The sequence below is a fragment of the Canis aureus genome, chromosome 13 (assembly GCF_053574225.1).
Source record: "Canis aureus isolate CA01 chromosome 13, VMU_Caureus_v.1.0, whole genome shotgun sequence".
Taxonomy (NCBI): Eukaryota; Metazoa; Chordata; class Mammalia; order Carnivora; family Canidae; genus Canis; species Canis aureus.
In genome coordinates, this window is record NC_135623.1 from 37,085,534 (window position 1) to 37,110,453 (window position 24,920).

Here is a 24,920-nt window from a genome sequence, read left to right on the forward strand (position 1 = left end):
CCAGGTTCCCGCCCCAGGGCTTTTGTGCTGGTTTCCCCTAATCCAGGGCAATCCTTTCCTACATGGATTCAAGCCTTGACCCTTCTCCTCCATTAGGTCTCCTCTCGTGAAGCAGTCTTGAACACCCTGTTTAAAACTGCAGCCCCCTCCTCCCCAGCCAATCCAGGTCTTTTTCTCCATAGCACTTACTTACCACCATCTGACCTAATTTATCTATTCCCCTACCTGTGTATTGTCTATCTCCTCTTTCTAGAACGTAGGCTTTATGACGAGGGGTTTTGACTGTTTTGTTTCCTAGTCTTCCCAGCACATAGCAGACACACAATAAATATTTGCTATATGAATGAATTAATGAATTTGTCATCAATCCCCTTTTCTGGGGTTTGGAGGGAGGGTAAACGTGGACTATAACAGGAAAAAAAATAGGAAAATCTTAACTCGAAATTTCACTTACTTGGCACAGCGTACCCAATGTGTATGTCGGTACAAGGAATATAAGAAGCGCTGGCGATACATGTTCCATACTTTGATGGATTTGTCTTCAGAGGCTGTAGCTAGAAACTGGCCGTCAGCTGAAAAGTCTACACTTCGAACTGGAGCTGTATGAGCTTTAAATTCAGAGGATTTCCCTCTCCTGGAAAGAAATAGTTTAATACTTGTAACACTTGATTTAATTATAATCAATATCTAATCAGTATACAGACTTTGAAACATATAAAAGTTTAACTCCTATAAAAAAATTAACAAAAGTATAAAAAGTTTCTACATCAACACTCTTTAAAAAGCTGGTTTTATTAATTAAAGTCACAACTGAAATCTAACAAGAAAGACCCTTGGTGGTCCCACCCAGAAATGCACTTGCTGTTTTTGTTTCAATTGGAAGCTAGAGAATAATATTTTGAACAAATCTCAACTGTGAATTTTAAGCTCCTGCTGTTCCTCTAGAAATAGCAATAAATACTCTAAAGGGCCTGCAACTAGAAAAGCTAACATAGATTAAATTAATAGCTCCAAGAGGGTGCTTTCAAACTGGGGTCACGCGGAACCTGTGTGGACGGGCTGTCTGGGCTGGGAGGGAAGAGATGCCCCTCGTGGCATTTTCCCCCTGACAGAATGTAGGTCTAGGTGATCTGACCTTGGGGTTTCTGTTCTCAATGAGAACTAAGACCCCCCGGGGTGCATCGAAGGCCTTGCTCAGCCCAGGCCCAATCTTACACTCACAAGCAAAACACATTCCAGTTCTCAACACTTTGAAATTTCAGATGCTGCTTCTTCTTCTTCTTCTTTTTTTTTTTTTTTTAACTAGAGTGAGAGAAAGAGAATAGGAAAAGAAAAGATGGAGAAAATAATATGTGGCACTTAAGGAGAAATGTTAAAATAGGGGCAGGCTAGCAGATACACTGGAGTTGGAAGGTGGCATTTGGGACATACTACTTTGTGTCAGCATTCCAAAGTCCCCAAGACACTCTCTGAAGTGTCTTAGGGAGACACCTTCCTTCCCATCAGGAAGTCATCTTTATATGCAACTGTTTGAAAAACATCGGGAAACAGAGTTTGCAGAGCCTGGAAGGCCTTCTCAACTGCTCCACTTCTCCCACAAACGGACTGAGTGATAGTGATACTGCTATCCCTTCCCAAATACCCTTTCGATAGCTCTTCTTTCTATGCCAGCTGTGCTTACGTTAAGGGAGACACAGCCTCCATATCACTCACCAAGATTATTGCAAAAGCTTCTTACCTGGTCTCCCTGCTCTAATCTCTTAACCCCCTCCAGTCACCTACATACTCTGCTTATTACCTTGCTGAAAGTGTTATGCTCAGCACGTAAATCTCAGCATGGACGTGTCGCTGGCTGCCCTCCAAGGAGAAGTAGAATGCTCAGGCTCTCCGGCAAGGCATCCTGCCGGTACACTGAACCTTGGACTCAGAACAGTCGCAGAGCTTCAAATACACCTCTGGTTTTGCACTTACTGCTTTTTCTCAGCCTGGATTGCTTCCTCTGCCCCAACCCCCCTTGACCAATCCAGGCAGGCTTAATTGTTCCCTATCTGCTGCATCTATTTTGCTTATTACATAATACAGTACTTAAAAAAAAAAAAAGACCTATTCTCTTCTATCAAGCCATGAGTTTTTTGGAGGACAGGAATGATGATTTATTCATCCCTATAAAACCAGCGTCTAGCACAATATCAGGCATATGAAAAGAGCTCAATACATTTTGTTGAATTCCACTGGGAAGAGTCACTACTCAAAGCTCTCAGATCCATCCTGGCTTATCCCTCCAGCGGTCTGTAGAAGGTAAAACTGACTTTGTCCTCAGTTTCCATCACCTGATACATGATCACATACTAGGAAAAATGAAAATTAATATTAAAGAAAATGGGAAGGAACATTCAGTGACATTTTGCCAGAAAGTTATATGAGTGGCAGTGAGGAGTATAGTTTGGCCTGAATTCAAGAATACAGCATAGACAAAATAAAGGAAAGAATGGCATCTGCCGTGACCGGGAAGCCAGGAGACAGCCCGAATCATCACAATCTGTCCTGCTCTTGAGTTCTACACTCCACTCTCCAGCAGGCTACCCTGCTTGCCTTCTTTCTAAAGGGCCTGCCTCTTGGTGACCCCTGGATCCGGTCTCAACAGGAAGCATGTAAGAAACCATAAAAGGAGTGCCTTGTGTTTGTTATGCTGCCATTTAACTGGTTTGTACTTCCCCCACCTTGTCTTGGCATTTGCTCTCTGCCTCCCACACATTTACCTACCCTGTCTGCCCAAGTTCTCTTGATGGCCTGCTGTGAAGAACTCCAGGCCAGAACTGCCTCCATGCTTGTTCCTACTATTCTTCCTTAGCCTGCCAGTCACCTGGTGTGAGTGATGTTTGTGAATATGACCACCTACCACCCCTCTTACCCCTGTTCATGCTTGCCCCTCCCACAGGAGGTAGAATCTATCAATCTCTCCTGTTCAAACTGGGCTGTGACTTACTTTGACCAATAGAATGAGGGAGAAGTGACACAGAAGTGTCAGACCCAGCCTTTCAAAGGTCTAGTGGCTTTCATTTTTACTATCCTAGAACGCAGTTGCCATGCTCTAAGGAAGTCGTTATCCTGGTGCAGAGAGGGCAGAGGGCCAGGGTGCCCCAGCCAATAGCCAGCAGCAGGCCCCAGGCATATGAGTGAGGTGCTGGACCTCTAGCTCAATGAAGCTGCATGAGTAAGAGCCAACATTAAATGGGGTAAAAGAACCATCCAGACAACCCACACAATTATGGAAAAGGACAATTATTGTACTAAGTTTTGAGGATGGTTATGCAGCAATAACTGATCTATCAGTTTCCATCCCAATGCTATGATCCATGATTTCCCTGGCCCCAAAATGATATGATTTGGAAAGTGGACCAAGAGATAGCTACACAAGCCTAACTGTTACACTTAGATTAACTCATACAAATTAACAATTTGGTGTGCTTTTAGCACATCTACCCTTGTATAGTTTGTTCACTGAGAATTCCTTGAACTGGTAATGGGAGACTGAAGCTGTGTTATGCTGAATACAGTAGAACCACTAATCCTAAATCCCCCAAATTAAAGATTTTAGAACAGCTTCCCTTCTGGACCCCAAACCAGTCTCCCTCTTTCCCACTTCCCCTCTACGTTGCCACCCACAATGGCATTATAACATGTCACTTCTTTTCAGTCATTTTTGCTGCCATCAGGTTAACGTTCAGATTTCTCAGCATGGCGTTTCCCTTGGGTGGTGGCAGAAAAAAAAGAAGGGCCTCCTGGCACGGAAATGCCCTGTGAACTTTCATTTGGGAGTGCCTGAGACTGTTTAGTCATATACCACAAATGAAATCCTGCCATAATAGAGCCAAGGAAAACGCTCAAATTCTTATTCTCTGAGGTATTTAGGGAGGGGAAATGATATGATCTGTGGGATTTGTTCTAAAAATACTCTAGCTTAAAAAAAAGAGAGAGAGAGAGGGAAGAGAGCAAGAGGATGGGTGAAACAACTAATAACTACTGATACCAATAGCTGCTGGATGTGGTGGAGGAGTAAAGGGGGGAGGGACTGCTGTGCTATTCGTTCTATCTTCATGTGTGTTTGAAAACATATAACTGAGAATTCCATAAAAAAAAAGAGTTCAAAAGCTTTTAAAAAAATCATGGGTCAATAATTGCTTAAAACAGATAAGCTATCACGTCTGGGATTTAAAAAGCCTCCTATAGAGAGATTTGTTGTAACAGGATTGGACCTTACACGAATGCAATGATTCACACATTTGTCAGAAACTTTCTTTAGCAAGAAAACTCTGGAGCCCAATAATGAATGACATGCACCAAAGAATAGTTCTGGTACAGGATTAATAGAGATCCAAAGGCCCCCAACAGATCCACAAATGGGCAATAGTAGAATAAACTAAAAAATTTCAGTTATATATGTCAGTGTGTATCTCTCTGGGGAGACAATCTGAAGTTTACCATAGATTTATAAAGAGATTGATAACCATCCCCCTGCCAAAAACAAAACAAAATTTTAACCCCTCCCCCCAAAAATCAAGCATATTTCCATAGTTAGAAATAGGTTTCAAATAGAAGAGATAATTATGAGTTAAAGATGAAGAAAAAGTAGTATGAAATAGTTTGCTAGCTTTCGGAAAAGTGCAACACATCCTGCATGTGACTCAGACTAGGTATGGGAGTTCAGGCATTCCTGAGAAGTGGAGGAGCAGCCAGGCTCGTTTTCTTTCACATTCGTACGTCCACAGCATAGCAGGTATTTATTTGTTGCTCTTACTTATCAGGAATCCAGAGTCTAACAGTTCTGTCTCGTGAAGCTGATGCCAATAAGTTTCCAAGTGGAGAAAACTGCACGCTGGTTACAACATCCTTGTGACCCACGTATCTGAAAGCTCTGGCTTGTGGCTTGCAATTCCATAGCATGAGAAACGTATCCCAAGAAGCCGTAGCTATTAGGAAAGAGAAGAACAAACCACTGATTGTTGAAATGCAAATGTAGGCATGTCTCATTACAATGGGGCAGCATATCTAGTAACAAGACGTCCAGGTACCAGAGGACTGGACATTGTAGGGCTGACCAAGCAGTGGAAAAATATTTTTAAAGTAACCCAAAGCCACATCATTAATGTGTGAGCTTGGCTGCATCCTATGCTACCACAAGTCAGGATCACTGGCCCCTGCCATTGGGTTGGAGCTCAGTGACAATTTACTAGAAGGTGGCGGAACAGTGTAACACAGTCCACGGGACTAGGAGAAATTTGTCTCTAACTCTCAGGCTGCCTGGGAAAGTTACTTAACCTCGTTGTCACAGAGTGAATGCTTTTCCTGAGAGGGTCGGATGAGATGAGTTTTGAAAACTGTTGATGTGGAGATAATTTCACACTTAAGAGGAAACATAAGAATAGTATAAAGAAGATTAATATACCCTTTGCCAGATCTGCCTGTTGTTAATATTTTGGTTTATAATTTACTCTTCTGTTCACTTGTGCTCACTCTTTCCATATGCTTGCAAGCTCGCACACACAACACACAACACACACACACACACAAACACATTTTTTCTTTCCTGAACCATTGGAAGTAAATACACCATCATGGCACCTTTATTCCTAAATACTTCATTGTGTTTTCCTAAGAATAAGGATATTCTCTCACATGCCTGTGGCAGTATCGACCTCAGGAAAGTTATTATTGACAATACTTTAATCTACCAACTGTTTTCCAATTCTGCTAATTGACCCAGTAATGTCTTTTATAGCTCAATAAGGTGATCTTGAAAGTCTCTTTCTGCTCTCTTATGACATTCTACAATTAATAAAAGAATTGTGTATGTCAGACATTAGCTTAAGGCTTTAAGGAAATAAAAACAAGTGCAATCAATGGTGGAAATAAATGCTTCAAAGAATAAACGAATAAACGAATGAAAGATAGATCTAACTCTTGCCCCCAAACCAAATTTTATTTTATTTTTATTTTTTTTCCAAACCAAATTTTATATATGCATGGAGACCAAATTATCTCAATAACAGGAATCAACAGGTCAATGAGATTCACTATCTAGGTTGTAGAATTCCTAGAAAAAAACGCAACTTTATAAACTTGAAATACAACTAGTATTGCTGTTAGAAGAGAATATAAAGTCACTGAAAATCTTCTAATTTCTTTAGCCGTAGATAAAATTCACCCGGACTTAGCCTATGCACGTCCTATGCAAGTTCTATGTAAAATAGTTAAAGTGAGTTTTGAAGTTTCAAGCTATAATGCTCTCTACTACCCCTTTTTAAAAAAATACAAAAAGTTGATGTTCTACCACAATTCATAATATTATTAAATATTTATATTAAAGTCTAAATTTTCAGGAGCTAATGTAGACAAAATGGGGAAAACAATGAATTATCATACGCATTACAACTTTGGACCCTATTTGAGTTCTAAAGTATTATGCTGCAAATAAGATCTACACAAAGAATTAAGACACAATCCCTTACCTCAAGGAATCACAACAGCATAGGGGAGACAGTTCATTAATAAATCATACATGTTCAGACTTTTATAAATTATCCTATTTTCTGTACGTCCCACTCCTCTTCATCTGTTGTGCCCCTCCCCACTGGCAAGCACAATTTGTTCTTTGTATTTATCGGTCTGTTTCTGTTTTTGTTTGTTCATTTTGTTTTTTAGATTCCCTATATAAATGAAATCATATGGTATTTGTCTTTACCTGACTTATTTCACTTAGCATAATACCTTTAAGGTCCATCCATGTTGTCACAAATGGCAAGACTTCATTCTTTCATATGGCTGAGTAATATTCCAGTGTGCATGTGCGTGTGTGTATCACATCTTTACTCATCTATCAATGGACACTTGGGTTGCTTCCATTTCTTGGCTATTGTAGATAATGCTGCAGTAAACGTAGGGGTATATATATCATTTTAAATTAGTGTTTTTATTTTCTTTGGGTAAATACCTAGTAATGGAATTACTGGATCAGATACTTTTAATTTTTTCTGAGAAAGCTCCATACGGTTTTTCATAGTAGCTGCACAATTTATGATCCCATCAACAGTGCATGAGGGCTCCTCTTTCTTCACATCCTTGTCAACACTTATGCCTTGTCTTTTTTATTCTAGCCATTCTGACTAGGTTTAAGGTGGTATCTTGTTGTGGTTTTGATTTCTGCTTTCATAATTGGTGATGTTGAGCATCTTTCCATATGTCTGTTGGCCATCTGTATGTTTTCTTTGGGAAAAAAATGTCTATTCAGCTCCTCTTTTAATCAGATTATTTGTTTTTTGGGTGTTGAGTTGCATAAGTTCTTTATATATTTTGGATATTAATCCCTTGTCAGATATATCATTTGCAAATATCGTCTCCCATTCACTAAGTTGCCTTTTTGTTTTGTTGGTGGTTTCTTCATTGTGCAAGAACTTTTTTTTTAATTTATTTTTATTGGTGTTCAATTTGCCAACATACAGAATAACACTGTGCTCATCCCCTCAAGTGCCCCCCTCAGTGCCCGTCACCCATTCAACCCCACCCCTCGCCCTCCTCCCCTTCCACCACCCCTAGTTCGTTTCCCAGAGTTAGGAGTCTCTATGTTCTGTCTCCCTTTCTGATATTTCCCACACATTTCTTCTCCCTTTTCTTATATTCCCTTTCACTATTATTTATATTCCCCAAATGAATGAGAACATACAATGTTTGTCCTTCTCCGATTGACTTACTTCACTCAGCATAATACCCTCCAGTTCCATCCACGTTGAAGCAAATGGTGGGTATTTGTCGTTTCTAATGGCTGAGTAATATTCCATTGTATACATAGACCACAGCTTCTTTATCCATTCATCTTTCGATGGACACCGAGGCTCCTTCCACAGCTTGGCTATTGTGGCCATTGCTGCTATAAACATCGGGGTGCAGGTGTCCCGGCGTTTCATTGCATCTGTATCTTTGGGGTAAATCCCCAGCAGTGCAATTGCTGGGTCGTAGGGCAGATCTATTTTTAACTCTTTGAGGAACCTCCACACAGTTTTCCAGAGTGGCTGCACCAGTTCACATTCCCACCAACAGTGTAAGAGGGTTCCCTTTTCTCCACATCCTCTCCAACATTTGTGGTTTCCTGCCTTGTTAATGTTCCCCATTCTCACTGGTGTGAGGTGGTATCTCATTGTGGTTTTGATTTGTATTTCCCTGATGGCAAGTGATGCAGAGCATTTTCTCATGTGCATGTTGGCCATGTCTATGTCTTCCTCTGTGAGATTTCTGTTCATGTCTTTTGCCCATTTCATGATTGGATTGTTTGTTTCTTTGGTGTTGCGTTTAAGAAGTTCTTTATAGATCTTGGAAACTAGCCCTTTATCTGATACGTCATTTGCAAATATCTTCTCCCATTCTGTAGGTTGTCTTTGAGTTTTGTTGACTGTATCCTTTGCTGTGCAGAAGCTTCTTATCTTGATGAAGTCCCAATAGTTCATTTTTGCTTTTGTTTCTTTTGCCTTCGTGGATGTATCTTGCAAGAAGTTACTGTGGCTGAGTTCCAAAAGGGTGTTGCCTGTGTTCTCCTCCAGGATTTTGATGGAATCTTGTCTCACATTTAGATCTTTCATCCATTTTGAGTTTATCTTTGTGTATGGTGAAAGGGAGGTGCAAGAGCTTTTTATTTTGGTGTAGTCCCAATAGTTTATTTTTGCTTTTGTTTCCCTTGGTTAAGGAGACATATCGAGAGAAACATTACTAAAGCTGATGTCAGACATTACCGTCGATGTTTTCTTTTAGGAATTTCATGGTTTTAGGTCTTACATTTAGGTCTTTAACTCATTTTTTTTTTACTGAAATTGAATTTTTATTCCAAATGACTGTAATGGCTGGAAAGACAACAGAGAAAACTGAAAATGATTTGTTGAACTGGCAATTAGAAATGGTTGATTTCAGGAGAGCAAACAGTACAATGACAGCCTGGCACTCAGATAACAGTTCTAACTAAGAAAGCTTGAAAATAACCAATGTCCCTTTATTTTTTTTTTCTTTTCAATGTCCTTTTAATACACAATCTGGAGGTGCAGCATTTATAGCAAATAACTTCTTCTTTGAGGAAAGAAAAAAAGGGACAAATCCACAAAATCCCAAGCTCAGAAATTAACATTCATTTAAGAACACATAGTGGTGAAGGTTTTGGGTAGCACAATTTTCACAGTTCTTAAAATGGAAGTCTTCAAAATTACTTCTTCAAATTCAAAAGCTAAAAACAATGAAGAGAGAACAGTTACACTGGCGTAAAAGAGCTGCTACCTGTCACAAAGATGATAATTAGTCCTGCTTCCAAATACAGTGAGAGCTGATGAACCTGACAACAGACTGCCTGGCATGCACTGACATCATCGTGAAACAGTTCATTGATAAGATCACACATGTTCAGAGGACTTTCATATATTCTTCCTTCATAGTGTTATGTGGTTAGTGATCCTTCCTGAGAAAAAGGCTTTTAAAAAATGTATTATTTATTTTAGAGAGGTTATATGCACATGCGAGTGGGGCAAGGCAGGGAAAGAGGGAGAAAGAAACTGAAGCAGACTCCACACTGAGCACAGAGCCTCATGCTGGGCTTGGTTTCACGACCCTGAGATCATGACCTGAGCTGAAACCAAAAGTCCGACGCTTAACCCGCTGAGCTACCCAGATGCCCATTTGAGCATGGACTTGAGTGCAGTGAGGAGCGATTTGGGCTAACACGTAGAAGAAGAACACTCTCGGGGCAGAAAGAACCCCACAAATGACTGTCCAAGATAATAATGTATTTGAAAGACTGAGGAGCAGCAAGGAGACCAGCATGTCCACAGAGTGAGAACAGTGGGGGTAAAAGCTGAGAAGAAAGGAGGTGCCAGGCAGAGCCATGGTAAGAAATGTGTATTTCATGCTAAGTGCAATGGGAAACCTTTAAAGGATTTTGAGCAAGGAGGGGATCTCATGATCTGAGTTAAAATTACCACTCTGACAGTAAGAAAAGGATGGTCTTTACAAAATATGATGTTAGGTCAATTGGATATTCATAAGGGGAAAGAATACATCTTGACTTTTTCAGTTTATACTATATACAAAAATAATTCCATATATGTTATAGATATAAAAATACAATAGGTAGAGTGACATGGTTTTAGACTAGAACACAGGAGAATACCTGCATGACCACTGGCGTAGGTGATGACATGACATAAAAATGATTAAATTACTAAAGGAAAAGTAATAATCTGTACTACACTAAAATTAAGAAACTGTGTTCATTGAAAGATACTACCAACTGAGTGAAAAGGCAAGCCACAGAGTGAAAGAAGATATTTACAACACATGTATCCTACATTTAACACAGAATCTGTAAAGAATCCCACAAAAAAAATTTTTTAAAAAGGCAGGAAAATAGGTAAAAGGCTTCAATGGGCACTTCATAAAGGAAGACATCCAAATGGTCAATAAATGTATGAAAAGGTGGTCAATTCAATTGGTCACCAGGAAAATACAAATTAAAACCAGAAGGAATGAGTTAGCACTAGTGAGATGACAATGAGATAGTCAGAATGACTACAGTGAAAAAGAGAAATAATACCAAACCTTGATGAAGACGTGAACCACTGGAACCCTCATATAATGCTGGTGGTTATAACCATTTTGGAAAATTATTTTGATGTATCTGCTGAAGCTGAATATACACTTACTGTTTGAGCAATCCCATTCAGTGGAACAGAAATTCTTAACGTATGTTTAGCAAAAGACCTATAATAATGTTTGTGGCAATATGATCCAAAATAGGCCAAAACTAGAAACCAAATTATCCATCAAAGATGGATACATAAACTGTCTTATATTCATAGTATGTACCTCCTGTGCAATGAAGTTTCATTTGGATGAAGTCCAAGAAGTAGAAAAACTAATCAATGGAGTTAGAAATCAGTATGCAGATTACTGGGGGACAGGGAGGGAGGACAGCGGCTGCAAGGCAGCAGGGGTGGGACTGCTGGGGGTACTAGCTCTGGGTGTCAGTTAGATGGGCACGTCATGTTGTAAAAATTATTCAAGTTGTCCAACTTGGGTGCGTATCTTGTATTTCAATAAAACATTTAGAAAAAAAATTTAAACTATCACTCTAATTGCTCTGTGCAGAATATACAGGAGGTAGGGAGACAGAATTGAAGAAGGAAATCAATTAGGAGGCTACAACAATTATCCAGTTAGGAGAAAGTTGTGGTTTGGACTAAAGGGGAGGCCGTGGCTCTGGGTACACTCTATATTTCTTCCACATTTTTCATCCATACTTCCTTAACCTGATCCCACCAAACTCTCACACCATGATCATAAAAGGTATTTGACTTTCGATGTCAGTGTTGTATAAGGTCAATGTGGAATTTGCTTTCATACATTTCTACTGAGCCACACCTTATATAAACATTACCACATAATTTAAAATGTCAAAGCTTGTACCATTCATCATCTAACTGGTCTATTTTGAGATAAAATGTCAACAGCAGGAAGTCAAGAGAAAAGACTAACAAATCTACTCATTTGAAAAACTATTTATAAAAAAAAAAAAAACTATTTATATCCTATAACAATAATTCACTGTTTCAAGAAATCTTCATCAGGACAAAGGAAAACATAAAGTCCGTGCTCACCTAGGCCAGTGCTGAGTCTCTGGAGGTAACAAGGAACATACTAATGGAGAACATGTTTGCTTCCCATAATGTCCAAAAGGTCAGTAGTTATTGTGTCACCCTAAGCAGCAATAACTTTAGTCAACCTGAGATCTCTTGCACTTTGATTTAACCAAAACTGAAGTTATTTTAGAGGTTTGCTCCATCAGGAATACTATATCCTGGAAAGAAATGGCATTGCTTCCAATTTTTGAGTCTGTTGTCAAAGTAGCTTAGCTTTTCAATTGGTAATATATGTACATGATATGGGTATTTACCAAAATCTCCTTCCAGATCTTGGCCACCTGGTTCCACTTCCTTGAGGCAACCAATATTAACCATTTCTGGAGTATCCTCCTATGTGCTTAAATATATGTCTGTTCACATGTATTTTTTATACAAATGGTAACGTTATCCCTGCCACTCTGCTTTTTGCTGCTGCATCTTCTTCCCACCAGCCCACTTAGTATAATATATTGGAGAGCAAGTTTTATCAGAACACAGAAGTGTCTTACTCTTTTCCTATTTTGGTAAAACTTTATTTTGATTATTTCAAGCTTACAGAACAGTTACAAAGTAATACAAGAAACTCCCTTATATCCTCTACTTTAGGTTTCACCATCATTGACATTCTTATTTGCTTTATAGTCTCTTTCCAAACACTCTTATATATGCATTTTTTTCCCTAACGATTTGAAAGAAAGTTAGAAATGTAATGTCTCTTTACTAGCAAATACTTTGGCATGTATTTCCTAAGAACAAGGATACTCCACTGACATAGATCATAGTACAGTTAACGAAGTCAGGAAATTAAGTGCTATTTAATATATTCTTAATGCTTATCCACGGTCTATATATAGACCTTGTCAATTATAGCTATTTTCCTCAGTCCATGGTGTAATCCAAGGACATGCACTGTATTAAGTGCCAAGTGTCTTTAGTCTCCTGTAAACTGGAAAGATGTCCTAAGTCATTTTTTTGACTTGATATTCTTTATTGACCTTGATATTCTTAAAGACTACAGATCTGTTACTTTTGGAGGTTGTTCATCAATTTTCTTCCTGATGCTCCTCACGATTAGATTCAGGATATGTATTTTTGATAGCAAATCCACAAGTTTTATTGTGCCCTTATCATCCATATTAGGGTGTATGTGACCTCTGTTCCAATTTTGGCGAGATTTACTTTAATGACTTGGTTTGGGTGGGTTTTGCCTCTTAAAGTTAGTATCATTCCCCTCTGTCATCAGTAAGTTGTTTGTAGGGAGATAATTTAAAACTATTTAAATACCCTATTCCTCAATGAGCTGTCACACAATTTGAACATCCTTAATGTTTTTCTAACCCATCCTTCTTTGCACAATTTACTAATTCATTAGAAATTATATTAATTAATAACTTAACTAATGAACAAATATATAATTTAACTTCTTATTATAAGGAAGAACTTTCCCTTTTCTTCTATTTATTAATTTATCTTTTCTATTTATCTAATTTTCTTCTATTTCTTTTATTTATCAGTATGGACTCAGATTATAATCCATAGCTGTCATTATTTATTATGACCCTCCTCCTATTCCAAATTTGGCTAATAAGAGCTCCTTAAACTTGCCTCCATGCCCTCTAATATGTGTCCATGTTCTTGGAGTACTTCTTTCCAGAATCACTTCTAGAACTACGATTTCTGCTGCCGATGTTTCTGATGTACCTGTTCTGGGGTTCCCCTTGTGTGTTTCCTTCCTTGCAAGGGATCATTACAATTTTGCACGCTCTGTTGCTTAATGCCTGACTATGGTTGCCTCATATATTTTGTATCATTTTACAGTTGTTTTCAGGCAGGCAAGCAAGTGGATTACCAACTACCCATTTGTGACTGGAGGGGAATAAGCCATCTTTTTGATAGCTACACAGTATTCTAAATATCTTTTTTTTTTTTTTTTTTTTTTTTTTATGATAGTCACAGAGAGAGAGAGAGAGAGGCAGAGACACAGGCAGAGGGAGAAGCAGGCTCCATGCACTGGGAGCCTGACGTGGGACTCGATCCCGGGTCTCCAGGATCGCGCCCTGGGCCAAAGGCAGGCGCCAAACCACTGCGCCACCCAGGGATCCCCATAGTATTCTATTGTAGCTACACCTTAACTTATTTAACCAGTCTACCCCATGTAGGTTGTTTACAATCTTGCCCTTTCACAAATGATACTGTACTGTACCTGTGTCATTTCTGATGTGTGCAAGTATATCACTGTGATCAATTCCCAAAAGAATTATGAATGGGTCAAAGAGTACATGTTTTTAAACTTACCAAAAAGTCTGTAATCACAATATAGTATTTTTCACAACTTTGTGCATTTGGATTATATCCCTCTCAGGCCTTTCCGCCCCATATTCAAGAGAGTCCTAATAATTCAGATCACCTTATATACAAGTTCTTGAACCTTTCAACTATTTCAGAGGTCCTTTTGATTATGTCCCATTCATACCCCACTATCAGAAACTCAGATTTCTAGTTTGAGGGCATCAAGATTTTGTACTTCCTGTTGCATTTCCAGGTTCGTACTGGTCTTTGGGTCATAAAAAGAAATTCCAGGCTATCTTCTTCAAGGAAAAATACACAAGGACATCTTCTAAGGAAATCTACAAGAAGGAGTTCTCTATAATTATTTTTAAGAAAAAAAATATGTAATTCCCAAGCATATACATCTATAAACTTAGATAAAAGAAGGCTGCCCAATAAAAAGATAATATTCTAATCTTCACTAGATAAACTTTATTACTTTGAGAATTAGTTTGTGCTATTCAAGTACTGTATAATAATATAAATAAATGATGGCACTAACTGAACACTCCTCTGCCCTGAATGTGGGAATATTTAATTATGTGTTCCTTCTAGCTGACACTAAGTAATTATCTTACTAGTGTAGTAAGCATGGTCTAAAAGGAATCAGACTCCAAACTAGCCCTATAGAGTTCAGCAAAGTTACTGAACCTTCATCTGTAAAAAAGGATGGAAACACTTCACAGGTTACTGAGTCTTCCCATCCCCTTTCCTCGATCCTTCCCAACCCACCCTGTGAAACCCAAGAGCCCACCACCTTCTAAAAGGCTATCAGGTATAAATCTGCCATACTTTATGTTCTGTTTCTCTCAGCCATGACCAGAAGTAGAAGCCTTGAGCCCCTCTGATCATCAATCACATGTACTCACCCCCAGAATGCTTGGATATCCCCCGGGCTGACCCAACACCTATGCTCTCCTTTCCAAAAGTTACCGCTGGGCCAGACAAACACCCACTAGATGCTCTCCCTATACCCACCTTCTCCTCCCTGAAAGTCCCTTCTCCTCAACCACTTATGCCTGACTCTGCTTGGGAGCCCCAAGTTCCCTGAAACCCTCTCAAGGGGCAATCATTTTCTCTTTCACATTTCACCTACGTCGGGTCACAATTTTCCTCTCCAACTCCTGATATTATTAGCTCATTCAACAGATGTCTCACCCCTACAACACATAAAGCATTGTCGGAGGGGCGGGGAAAGTCCTAAGTAACAAAATACGCAAAATCTCTAACCAGGGAGCTTGCATTCAGATGAAGAAGAGGCAAACAAGTCAATAACAGGCAAACATCTCATTTTAAATTGTGCTAACAGACATGAAAGATAAGTCAGGAAGTCATAAAGAGAATTTTGTGTGGGGGTGGAATACTTAATTTAGATAAGTTATTAGTAGTATTTTAAGTAGAGGGATGAAGGACAAGAAGGAGCCAGCCAAGCAGAGTGAAAATGAAGAGCACTTCAGACCAAGGGGACAACCAGGACTCTCCAAAGCCCTTTTCTTCCACACTTCCTCTGCAACTCGTTCAGTGGCCACACCCTGCATCTTGTAATCAGCAGAACCTGAACATTCTCAGATCATGAACTGAAAGCCAGCATCCTGACGACCAGTACTCCTTACAGCAGAGTCAAGTTACTTCTATCTTGGGCAGAACTCCAATCTGTTGACCTATATTCTCTCCTGAGGCTCTCTCATTGTCTTTATTTCTCTCTCCAACTTATAATCACTCTCTTACACATATATTCAATCCCTTGGCCCTCCCTCTTTCCTTCAAATTTCCCCAGCCAAGTCCCAATCACTCTGCCTTTTTTTGGGACCATATCTGTACCAGTGAAAAGGGCTAGATCCACCCCCAAACAGGCTGGAAACACTGTAAATTCAGAACCACTCATTTCACATGGATCTTCTACACTGCCCAGCAGTGCTTAGTTCTGCGACAGTCCCCTCCCCGCTCTCCTAATGACGCAGAGCCTGATGTGGAGCTCAATCTCACGGCCCTGGGATCATGACCTGAACCAAAATCAAGAGTCAGGTGCTTAACTGACTGAGCTACCCAGGCCCCCACCCCCACCCCCTTAATGACTATCTAGTATCTTCTCCTCTCAATTCAACAATTCTACTCCACCCTGGACCTTGGCTTTCGTGATACTCTACTGTCATGGTTTTTCTCCTATCTTTCTGATTATTCCTTCTTAGATTCTTTTGCCATTTCTTCTTCTGGTCTAGAGGTTGGAGATCTTTAGGACTCAGACTTGGGCCATTGCCCTCATTGTTCTACGTTCTTCCCAGGTGATCTCAAATATTCCCATTACTGCTAAAAATCAAAAACAAATGGAGGCCAGCCTTGAAAATTCCCTGAGCAGACAAAACCTATTTAGTCATACAAACAAAGATTAATTTAGCTTATTTTGTAAAACTAACTTGACCTGGGTCATTTCTTGCTTATGTCTCTGGAAATCATAAGCAAAACTTGAACTGTTTCCCAAGGTTAACTGCTGACCAATACCCTATCATTTAAGAAAATTCTAATATTACAAGCAATCAGCGTGAAGAATAAAGTCACTGCTCTCTTACTACAAAAGCTGCTTTATAATGTACCTCTGAGCCTCATTCCATGTTTTGAGTATTCTCAGTTTGCAAACTGTCTTTATGGTATACACACAACAAACTTTTACTAATTTCTATTTCAGAGATTGCTTGGTTTTACTTGTTATTTCTGAATTTTTGACAACTTTAAATACCATCTGTATGCTAACAACTCCCAAATTTCTCTTTCCCAGAGTACTGCCCTAATTTGAAGGCCACCATCTTAATTTGAACCACCATCATCTCCTGTTGTTGTTACTAAAATAGCTCCTAACTGATTTCTCTACTAATATAGTTCAGTATCCACATAATAGCCACAATGATCTTTTTGAGGTATAAATCAGACCATGCCATTCCCTTACTTAAAATCCTTCAACAACTTTTTACAACTTTCAGAACCAAATTCCTAAAATATGGCCTCTTAAGTTTCCTGTGGCTGCCATAGTAAGTTGCCACAAACTGGGAGGCTCAAAGCAAAGGAAATTTTCTTGTACAGTGCTGAAGACCAGAAGTACAAAATCAAGGTGCTGGCAAGAATCTCTCTAAGTTCTAAAGGAGATCCCAGTCCTTGCCTCTTCCAATGTCTGATGCCTCCAGAAGATCTCTGGCTCATGGCTGCATGACTCCAATCCCTGCCTCTGGCTTCACACAGCCTTCTTCTCTTATCTCCTCTGTGTGTCTCTCATAAGAACGCTTGTCATTGGATTCAAGGCTCACCAAGATAATCCAGGATGATCTCTTTTGAAGATATTTAACTTAATTACATCTGGAAAGGACTCTTCCCCCCCCCCCCCAACAAGGTCACATTTACAGGTTTCAGGGACATAAACTTATCTTTTAAAGCACCACCATTTGACCTAGTCTAACCTCCAAGACCTTCCCCAAACTGCCTCCGCCTTCCCGTGGAAACTCAATTCCCAAAGCTACAGACTCTATCTCTTCTGGTCTTTTTTTTTTTTTTTTTTTTTTTAAGTAATTTTTTCTGAAAATTTTTTACATACATAATATATAAAATATATATGTATATATATAAACACACACTATATACTTTTTTTTTTCATTTTTCTCCTTATACAATTGATAATCACTCTCCACAACTGTAATCTCTACACCCATCTCTAGGGCTTAAACTCGCAACCCTGAGATGAAGAGTTGCATGCTCTTCTGTCCGAATGAGCCAGCCAGGTGCCTCTGGCCTTCTATTTCCTTGATCAAGGACAAGTTCTTCCCCACCCTTTGTCTTTGCATATGCTATTCTCTCTCTAGTCTTTGCCTCGCTAACTCCTTCTTCAGGCCTTGAGCTAAATTGAACTCCCACAGAGGAGTGTTTCTTGATCCCAAAAACATATGTCACCACTGTTATTCTTCAAAGAACTCTTTCTTTTCTTTACAGTGTGTTCACCTTTTCCTGTTTCCAGTTGTACCTGCACGATTTGTGTGTTTACTAATTAATATTTGTCTCTCTCATTGGACTGTGAATTCCATCTGAAGAAGCATATGTGTTTTGTTCACTTCTGAATGTATACCCAAGGCATAAAGCAGCATCTGGCACACAGCAGCATTAACTAAATAAAGAAGTACTAAATAAATAGAGTACCTCCCATTTCCCCCTTTGAACAAGATTAGATACATGCAAACAAGAGAGTTAGAATAGTAACCAGAGAGCCAAGGACACCCCCTGGCCTGCAGTAGACAACTCTACCAGGCCAACCTGAGAAAGTGACTGAGCTTGGCACAAAAGGAAAAGTAGTGTCTGATTATTAGCAATTTGTAAGGACTTGTCTACTCTTCAGTTCTACACAATTCACAAACTCATTTCACCTTTTATAATAATTCCTACTTCCTGTTCAAAAGGATTGACTGAAGTTTTTCCTTAATTTTAGGAAAAAATTCCAATAAAAACTGATTTCCACTTACAGCTATAATTCAATTTATTACCCAAAGTTGTACAACGAGGTATGCCTGGTGGCTCAGTGGTTGAACATCTGCCTTCAGCTCAGGGTGTGATCCTGGAGTCCCAAGGTCGAGTCCCACATCAGGCTCCTTGCATGGAACCTGCTCCTCCCTCTGCCTGTGTCTCTGCCTCTCTCTCTCTCTCTCTCTGTCTCTTATAAATAAATAAACAAAATATTTTTTAAAAAAATCAAAGTTGTACAATCATTGTCATTATCTAATTCCAGAACATTCTCATCACATCCCCACCTGCCCACAGAAAAATCCCCATCCTCATTAGCAACAATTCTCTGGTCCTCCCTCCCCCAACCCCTGGCAAACACTACGTACTGTCTCTATGATTTTCCCAGTCATTTTTTACTTTCATGAAACTGAAACAGAGATAAAATGATTTGCACAGGATTGCCATCACTTAGTAAGAGAGCAAGATTATAACATATGTATTTATAGTAATTTTTTAAACTATATATAAAACAAAAGATCAGTAAAAGTAACATTGAGCTCAAGTACGTGGCTGTAAGACATCTGACGTCTTAGCATAGTGATTCCCCACTGCGCACTCAGAAGAGAAATTCCCAGGCTGCGGAGATGCAGGGGTATAGGGCAGTGGGCAGAATCACTAAGGAGGAGGAGAGACGTGACTGGTGGACAGGAAAGGCACTTGGGATGGAGTGATGCAGAGAGGAGGTTAAGGGAAATGTGAGGCTATGTGCTTTACAGAAAAGACATATTTCTTTTTAGCCTAAGGTTTTGAAATTGGTGTTACTGTGCCCAGGTGCTCACTTGTTTCCCCAGTGGGTCCCAGAGCCCTGGGGGATCATTTCCTGTTTGTTTATAAATAGTTAATGCATGCATTAATAGTGCTAACACCACTTCAGAATACTTGGTTAATGACACCTTGCAAAATAATGCAGGAACTTTGACTTTTTAATATTCTGTCCATATTTTCAAACAAGCAAAATAATTACAAACTTAACTCACCTCTGTTACCATCAACAAATGTGCACAATAGGAACAATGACCCCACAGACTAAAATCATTAGAATCCATTTGCAAAAATAATTAGCCACACATTTTATTTTATGTCTTAATCAATATTGCAAAAACCATTAACAAAGGGAGAAAAGAGGATGGAAACTGCTCATCATACAGGAAAAAAAAATTCATTGTTCAAAAGAGATTAATCTGAACCCCAACATTTTTTGTGCTCTTTTAAAAATATGATTAAAACAGCAATTTAAAGGGACAAACAAGTCAACACTAAATATTTTATTAATTAAAACTGAGATCCTAAAACCACTAAGACTATACAACTTAAAAAATAACTTCTTGACTTCAACCTGGAAAAGTCTGATTTGCCAACATAAAATGAATATGCAGGAACCTACCCCCGGGAGAGTAAACAGATCTTCTTTTACAAACAAGTTATTCTGAGTTACAGAGATCCTGCAGATGACTAGGTTACCATTTGTTTAAAAGAGGACTGCTAGAAATGCCGATTTAGACAATCTACTCATAAAACTGTACACTAAATGACAGTGACCATTTAAAATGGAAACCTCTTGTCTACCAAATATCGTACTGAAACTGTTATTAGTATGTAAAGTAACTTAAAAGGTCAACTCTTAATTGTCAACAGCAAAAGAGAACTTTGGTACCAATAAACTGGAACTAGGGAATTCAAAATAAATTTTGTTTGCAATTTGACCGTGTGTTTTTGAAATTAAATCGGAAATGTCTATAGATGAAAATATGGAAGTCTCTTTCTTCTGCTACCTACACTATCAGGAGGAAAGAACAACCAGACACTTTCAAGTTATTGATATACATAAGACACTTTCCAAAAATTCCTTCCAAAAACATTAATAGGTCACGTCCTGCAATTTAGGCAATAAGTAAACAATCAAGTACTTTACTTTTCAATGACCCCTTAATTTTTTGACAGAAGCAGCAAGATATTGGAATAAAATAATTCCAATAAGTAGTTTCAGAACACATCAATTTTAGTTTTTTCTGTTTGATAGGGGGCTAACAAGAACAAAAAATAAATAAACAAAAAGAGAATGGGTCATTTGAATTAAAAAGTAGACTGGGCAAGAGGAAGAGGGTGGGTTTAGGAGAACAACTGCTGTCAACCATTTTTGCAACATTCAGAGTATTATTATAAGTCCTTCTTAAATTACACCCATAGCCATGTATGTTGCACATGAAATTTGGACAATTCTTTGATAAACTTTAAGGGTGCTAAATAACTTAATGAAAGTTATTAACGCACTTTCATTTTAAGAAGCAAAAGAGAAATAAAATATTCAAGATACACAGCACTTTTACTTTTTGAAATTAAATTCACATTTTGCTAAGCTTCTTCCCTCCAGTCATCATGTACACACTGAAAAAACTTTACTTATGAATACTGTGGGTTAATTCTCTATGGACTATGCATTTTTCATAAATCTGGACCAAAGCAAACTAATTGAGATTTAATCCTAAACTCAGCCTGTGATTTCTGGATATGGCATTGAAATAATAGTAGTAAACATACTTTTTTTCCTTTAAAAAAAAGAGTATACTTACTTATCGAATAATTTGTTTTGGAAAATATTCATATTCTTAGGCCAAAAGATTACTTTTAGAGTTTGAAAGGGTAAAGATAAAAACAAAATTGGTTCAACAACTGTCAAAATAAAATGAATACAAACACTGACCACAACTTTCCACTCAATTCAAACTAAACCACTTCAGTTGAGCTCAGCTCACTTAATTTTTGTTTAGAGATTTACTCATTCGAAAGAAAGAGAGAGAGAGAGAGAGAGAGTGTGGGGAGGGGCAGAGGGAAGGAGAGGATCTCATGTGGGAGCCCCCCTTAGCACAAAGCCCACAGATGTGGGGCTCGATCCCATGACTCCAGAGATCATGACCTGAGCTAAAATCAAGAGCCGGACCCTTAACCAACTGAGCCACCCAGGTGCCCTTCAGCTCACTTAATTTTAAAACTCCCTCTTTTCCAGCTTCATAACTGGACTGAAAGTTGCTCCACATTATTGGTGTTAAAAGTGAGGACATAAAAAGTGTTATAAAGACTGCAAGATTGATTGTAATATGTAATCACAACATTTCAGAGCTGGAAGGGATCTCTGAGATCTAATCCAGCACCCACGTTTTACAGATGAGAAAACTAAAACCCAAACAGAGTCTTTTGGTCAAATGACAGGACCAAAATCATGAAAGGACCACGGCTGAGCTATTCATTCATTCATTGATTCATTCATCATTCATTCATGCACCCACTTTCTGAAAGCTGCCTGAAAACAGGCTGCAAGGCAGCATTATTCACCAGTGCCCAGGCAGTCTTTCTCCTTGGTTTATGATAAATCCTTCCTCATCAGGAAGAATGACTCGAAGAATCCCCCACAGCCTTTGTAGCTTGGGGCCCACTTTCAGTTTCACACATTTCAGTAAACACAGTTGGGTTTAACTTCAGAGAGCCAACAACTGTGTTTACTTTAAACAATCAAGCATTAACAAAGGGAAGCACAATGTTGTGAATGAGTCCCTCTCCAGGACATTCATAACTTAAGGAAGTGCAACCAGAAAATGCCCGCCACACACAAAAAGAGTTCACAGAGAGGACAGCTTACAAATTCAGAGCAATATGAGGTATCAATACAGATCAGTGAAGTGTAATAGCTCACCGAGTGTGGAATGTAAATACGGCCCCGTTTCATTCAGATGCGGGTGTACTTTTTTCCGAGATGTCTGCATGTTAAAAAGACCTCCAAACTCACATTCGAATTAATGCCCTCTTCCAATGAAACATACATCTAAACTTTTTTCCTTAAGATCAACTTTCTTTGATTTCTCGTTGATTAAAGAAAAATTAAAATTAAAGAAATAACACCTAAAATGTAATGTGTTGGCTAAAAGAAATTCAAATCCTATATACAACCGAAACAGCAATAGCTCAAACCCCGCCATTTGCGAGTTTTGTTGTTAAAGGGATGGGCAAACAAACTTACTCGTCAACATAAATCATCCCTCATTCTGCTTAGACTTTTACATTCTTTAGTATCAAGTCTGGCGCTTAAATGTTTTGTGTATCTCAATTCACAGTCAACTTCTTTAAGGAGAAGAAACCATACTGACAAAGCTCTTAAATAAAACAACGTATGAGTAAGGCACTTTGAAATATTAAACAGCAGCTCTCTAGGCACCCACTTTCAGTCTTCTATACCAAAATGAAACACAGCTTTCACAGAGCTCTCGCAGATGACCAGTGAGTGATTTCTGATAAAATACAATCTTCACTGAGATTCTTTAAAGGCTCTTTGACTTTCTTGAAGCTATTGTCAGCTCAGAAAGAAAAGTGCTATTGTGCTCCTCTATTTCTCAAACTTCCAGATTTGATTTTTATCTAGAGCATCACAAGTTCTCATCTGAACATCAGATCGACCCTCAGGTGTCCGGAAGGCACTAAGACACAGCCCCGAGTGTGGATGAAAAATGGTCCCGTCTTCTCTAAAATGCCAAACGATGTTTGCTGGAACAGGGAACCCGTCTTTTGGACAATTTTGCATCCCTACGTGTTTTTTTTGCTCAGGAACCTCTGCACATAACTCTGTCACAGAGTTAAACCTTATCTCTTTGTTTGAAGTATATTCAAAGAATTGATTGCCTCCTTGACCGTGGCATCCAAACAGTGAAAGGTTGGCACCTGTCGGGTTGTTGTCGGGAGAATTATAATCTAAACACTCAGAAGAGATTCCCATACTGCGAATAGCTCCATGCCAGCCTGGCCTATCCTCTGGAACGTGTAAATTAGAAAATACGTTTTTCAAATACCAGTCAAAGCTCTTGCACTTCAGCCGATCTCGTAGTAATTTCCTTTCAGAAATATCACCATAAGCTTCTTTCCTCGCTGGGGGGTTTCGGTTGTAGAAATGCTCTTTGTACTCATCCATCCACACTTCCGCTGCCCGAGCAGTGTTCTGGAGGAAATTGGGCCGAGCATATGGTGCCCGCTTGGGGAACACATGGCCCACGTGGGAACACGGGTGGATCTCCAATTTCCCGCCACACTGCCACACCCTAAAAGACAGCTCAAGGTTTTCACCTCCCCACACTTCCATTCCGGTGTCGTATGTTCCAAGGTACTGAAAATATTTCTTGCTGACGGCAAACAGTCCTCCAGCCATGGTGGGCGATCTGATGGGGTCAATTCTCGATTTCCGTCTGTCCCTCTCATGTTTGGGGACGGAATGCCATTGGAAGGTTAGGCGCCAGTCAAACCCACCAATCATGGGCTCCCCGGTCTGCATATAAAATTCAAAAGTATTCCAATCGATGGTGTCTATAACGGGACAAACGATTGCTGTTTCGTCTTCACTAATTCTTTCCAAGAGTGGTTCTAACCAGCCCGAGTTGCACTCGCAGTGACAATCCAGGAAAGTGAGGACGTCCCCAGTGGCGAAAGTGGCCCCGATGAGGCGGGCTCTCACCAGCCCCTCGCGCTTACTCGTTCTGATCAAGCGGACTCTGTCGAGGTCGCTGATGTACGTTTCCAGCTGCGTCTTCAAATAAGCTCGGTCGCTCAAGTCATCCACCAGGACGATCTCCTTCAAAAGGACTGCAGGGGAGGTCTCCAGGACACTGTGGATGGTGCGCAGCAGGGTCGACCAGGCTTCATTATAGAAGGCGATGATAACGGAGGTGGTGGGGAGGCTGCGATAGTCAAACGTCTTGGCTCTGCACTCGTACATTCGCTTATCCTCTATGTGGCGGTGCAGGGAAATCCTGTCACTGAGATAAATGTTAATGGCATATCTCTCAATAAGTTCTTCTTGCTGCTTCAGTTCACCCTCGCCGAGCTGCAGTTTGCTGGCCTTTCCCCACTCCCCGAGCGCGTGGGAGTCTGCCGGCGGCTTCTTGTACAGCGGCCGGGACAAGTCCTCTGCCTCTCGCCGGGGGTCTGCGAGCTGTCTGGGGCCCCGCTCCCGGGCGAGGTCGGCTGCGGGGGAGGCGTGGAAGGTGGAGGCCGAGAGCTCCACCACGATATAGGCCACGGAGAGAAGCGCCAGCAACAGGCAGCTTTTGCGCGCCCAGGTCCACCTCGCGGCCACCCGGACCCTCATGGCTACGGGCGCGGGCGCCGCCGGCAGGGGGGCTGCGGCCCGCGGAGGGGGCTCGGGCTGGGGCTCGGGCTCGGGCTCGGGCTCGGGGCTCCGGCAGGGGCGAGCCTCGGGGCGGCTGCCGGGGTCACCTGCCGCCGCTCGGGCCTCGGCGTCCGGCGCAGCCACAGCTTCTCTCTCCCCGCTTCCTCCCGCTCCGCTCACAACTTTTCACAAACTCTGCAGCC

The 24,920-nt window shown here is 40.1% G+C and overlaps 1 protein-coding gene across 11 annotated transcripts in view; it reads right to left on the reverse strand.

Annotated features, from left to right (window-relative positions):
• POC1B (POC1 centriolar protein B) overlaps nt 1–24,920 on the reverse strand; it is a 95,157-nt gene that overhangs the window by 69,071 nt on the left and 1,166 nt on the right. For 7 of the 11 annotated variants that reach the window (XR_013350679.1, XM_077845762.1, XM_077845758.1 and 4 more), the window contains 2 exons: nt 4,799–4,970; nt 455–634 (listed from right to left, as the gene is read on the reverse strand). Coding sequence is in view for 9 of the 11 variants with exons in the window: in XM_077845762.1 (XP_077701888.1) it covers nt 455–634; nt 4,799–4,970 (352 nt within the window). In the remaining 2 variants the exon portion in view is untranslated. Of the gene's footprint in view, nt 1–454; nt 635–1,221; nt 1,313–4,798; nt 4,971–5,319; nt 5,343–8,461; nt 9,263–19,627; nt 24,908–24,920 lie in introns of those variants that run through there. The other 4 variants (XM_077845763.1, XM_077845767.1, XR_013350678.1 and 1 more) reach the window with 4 other exon arrangements.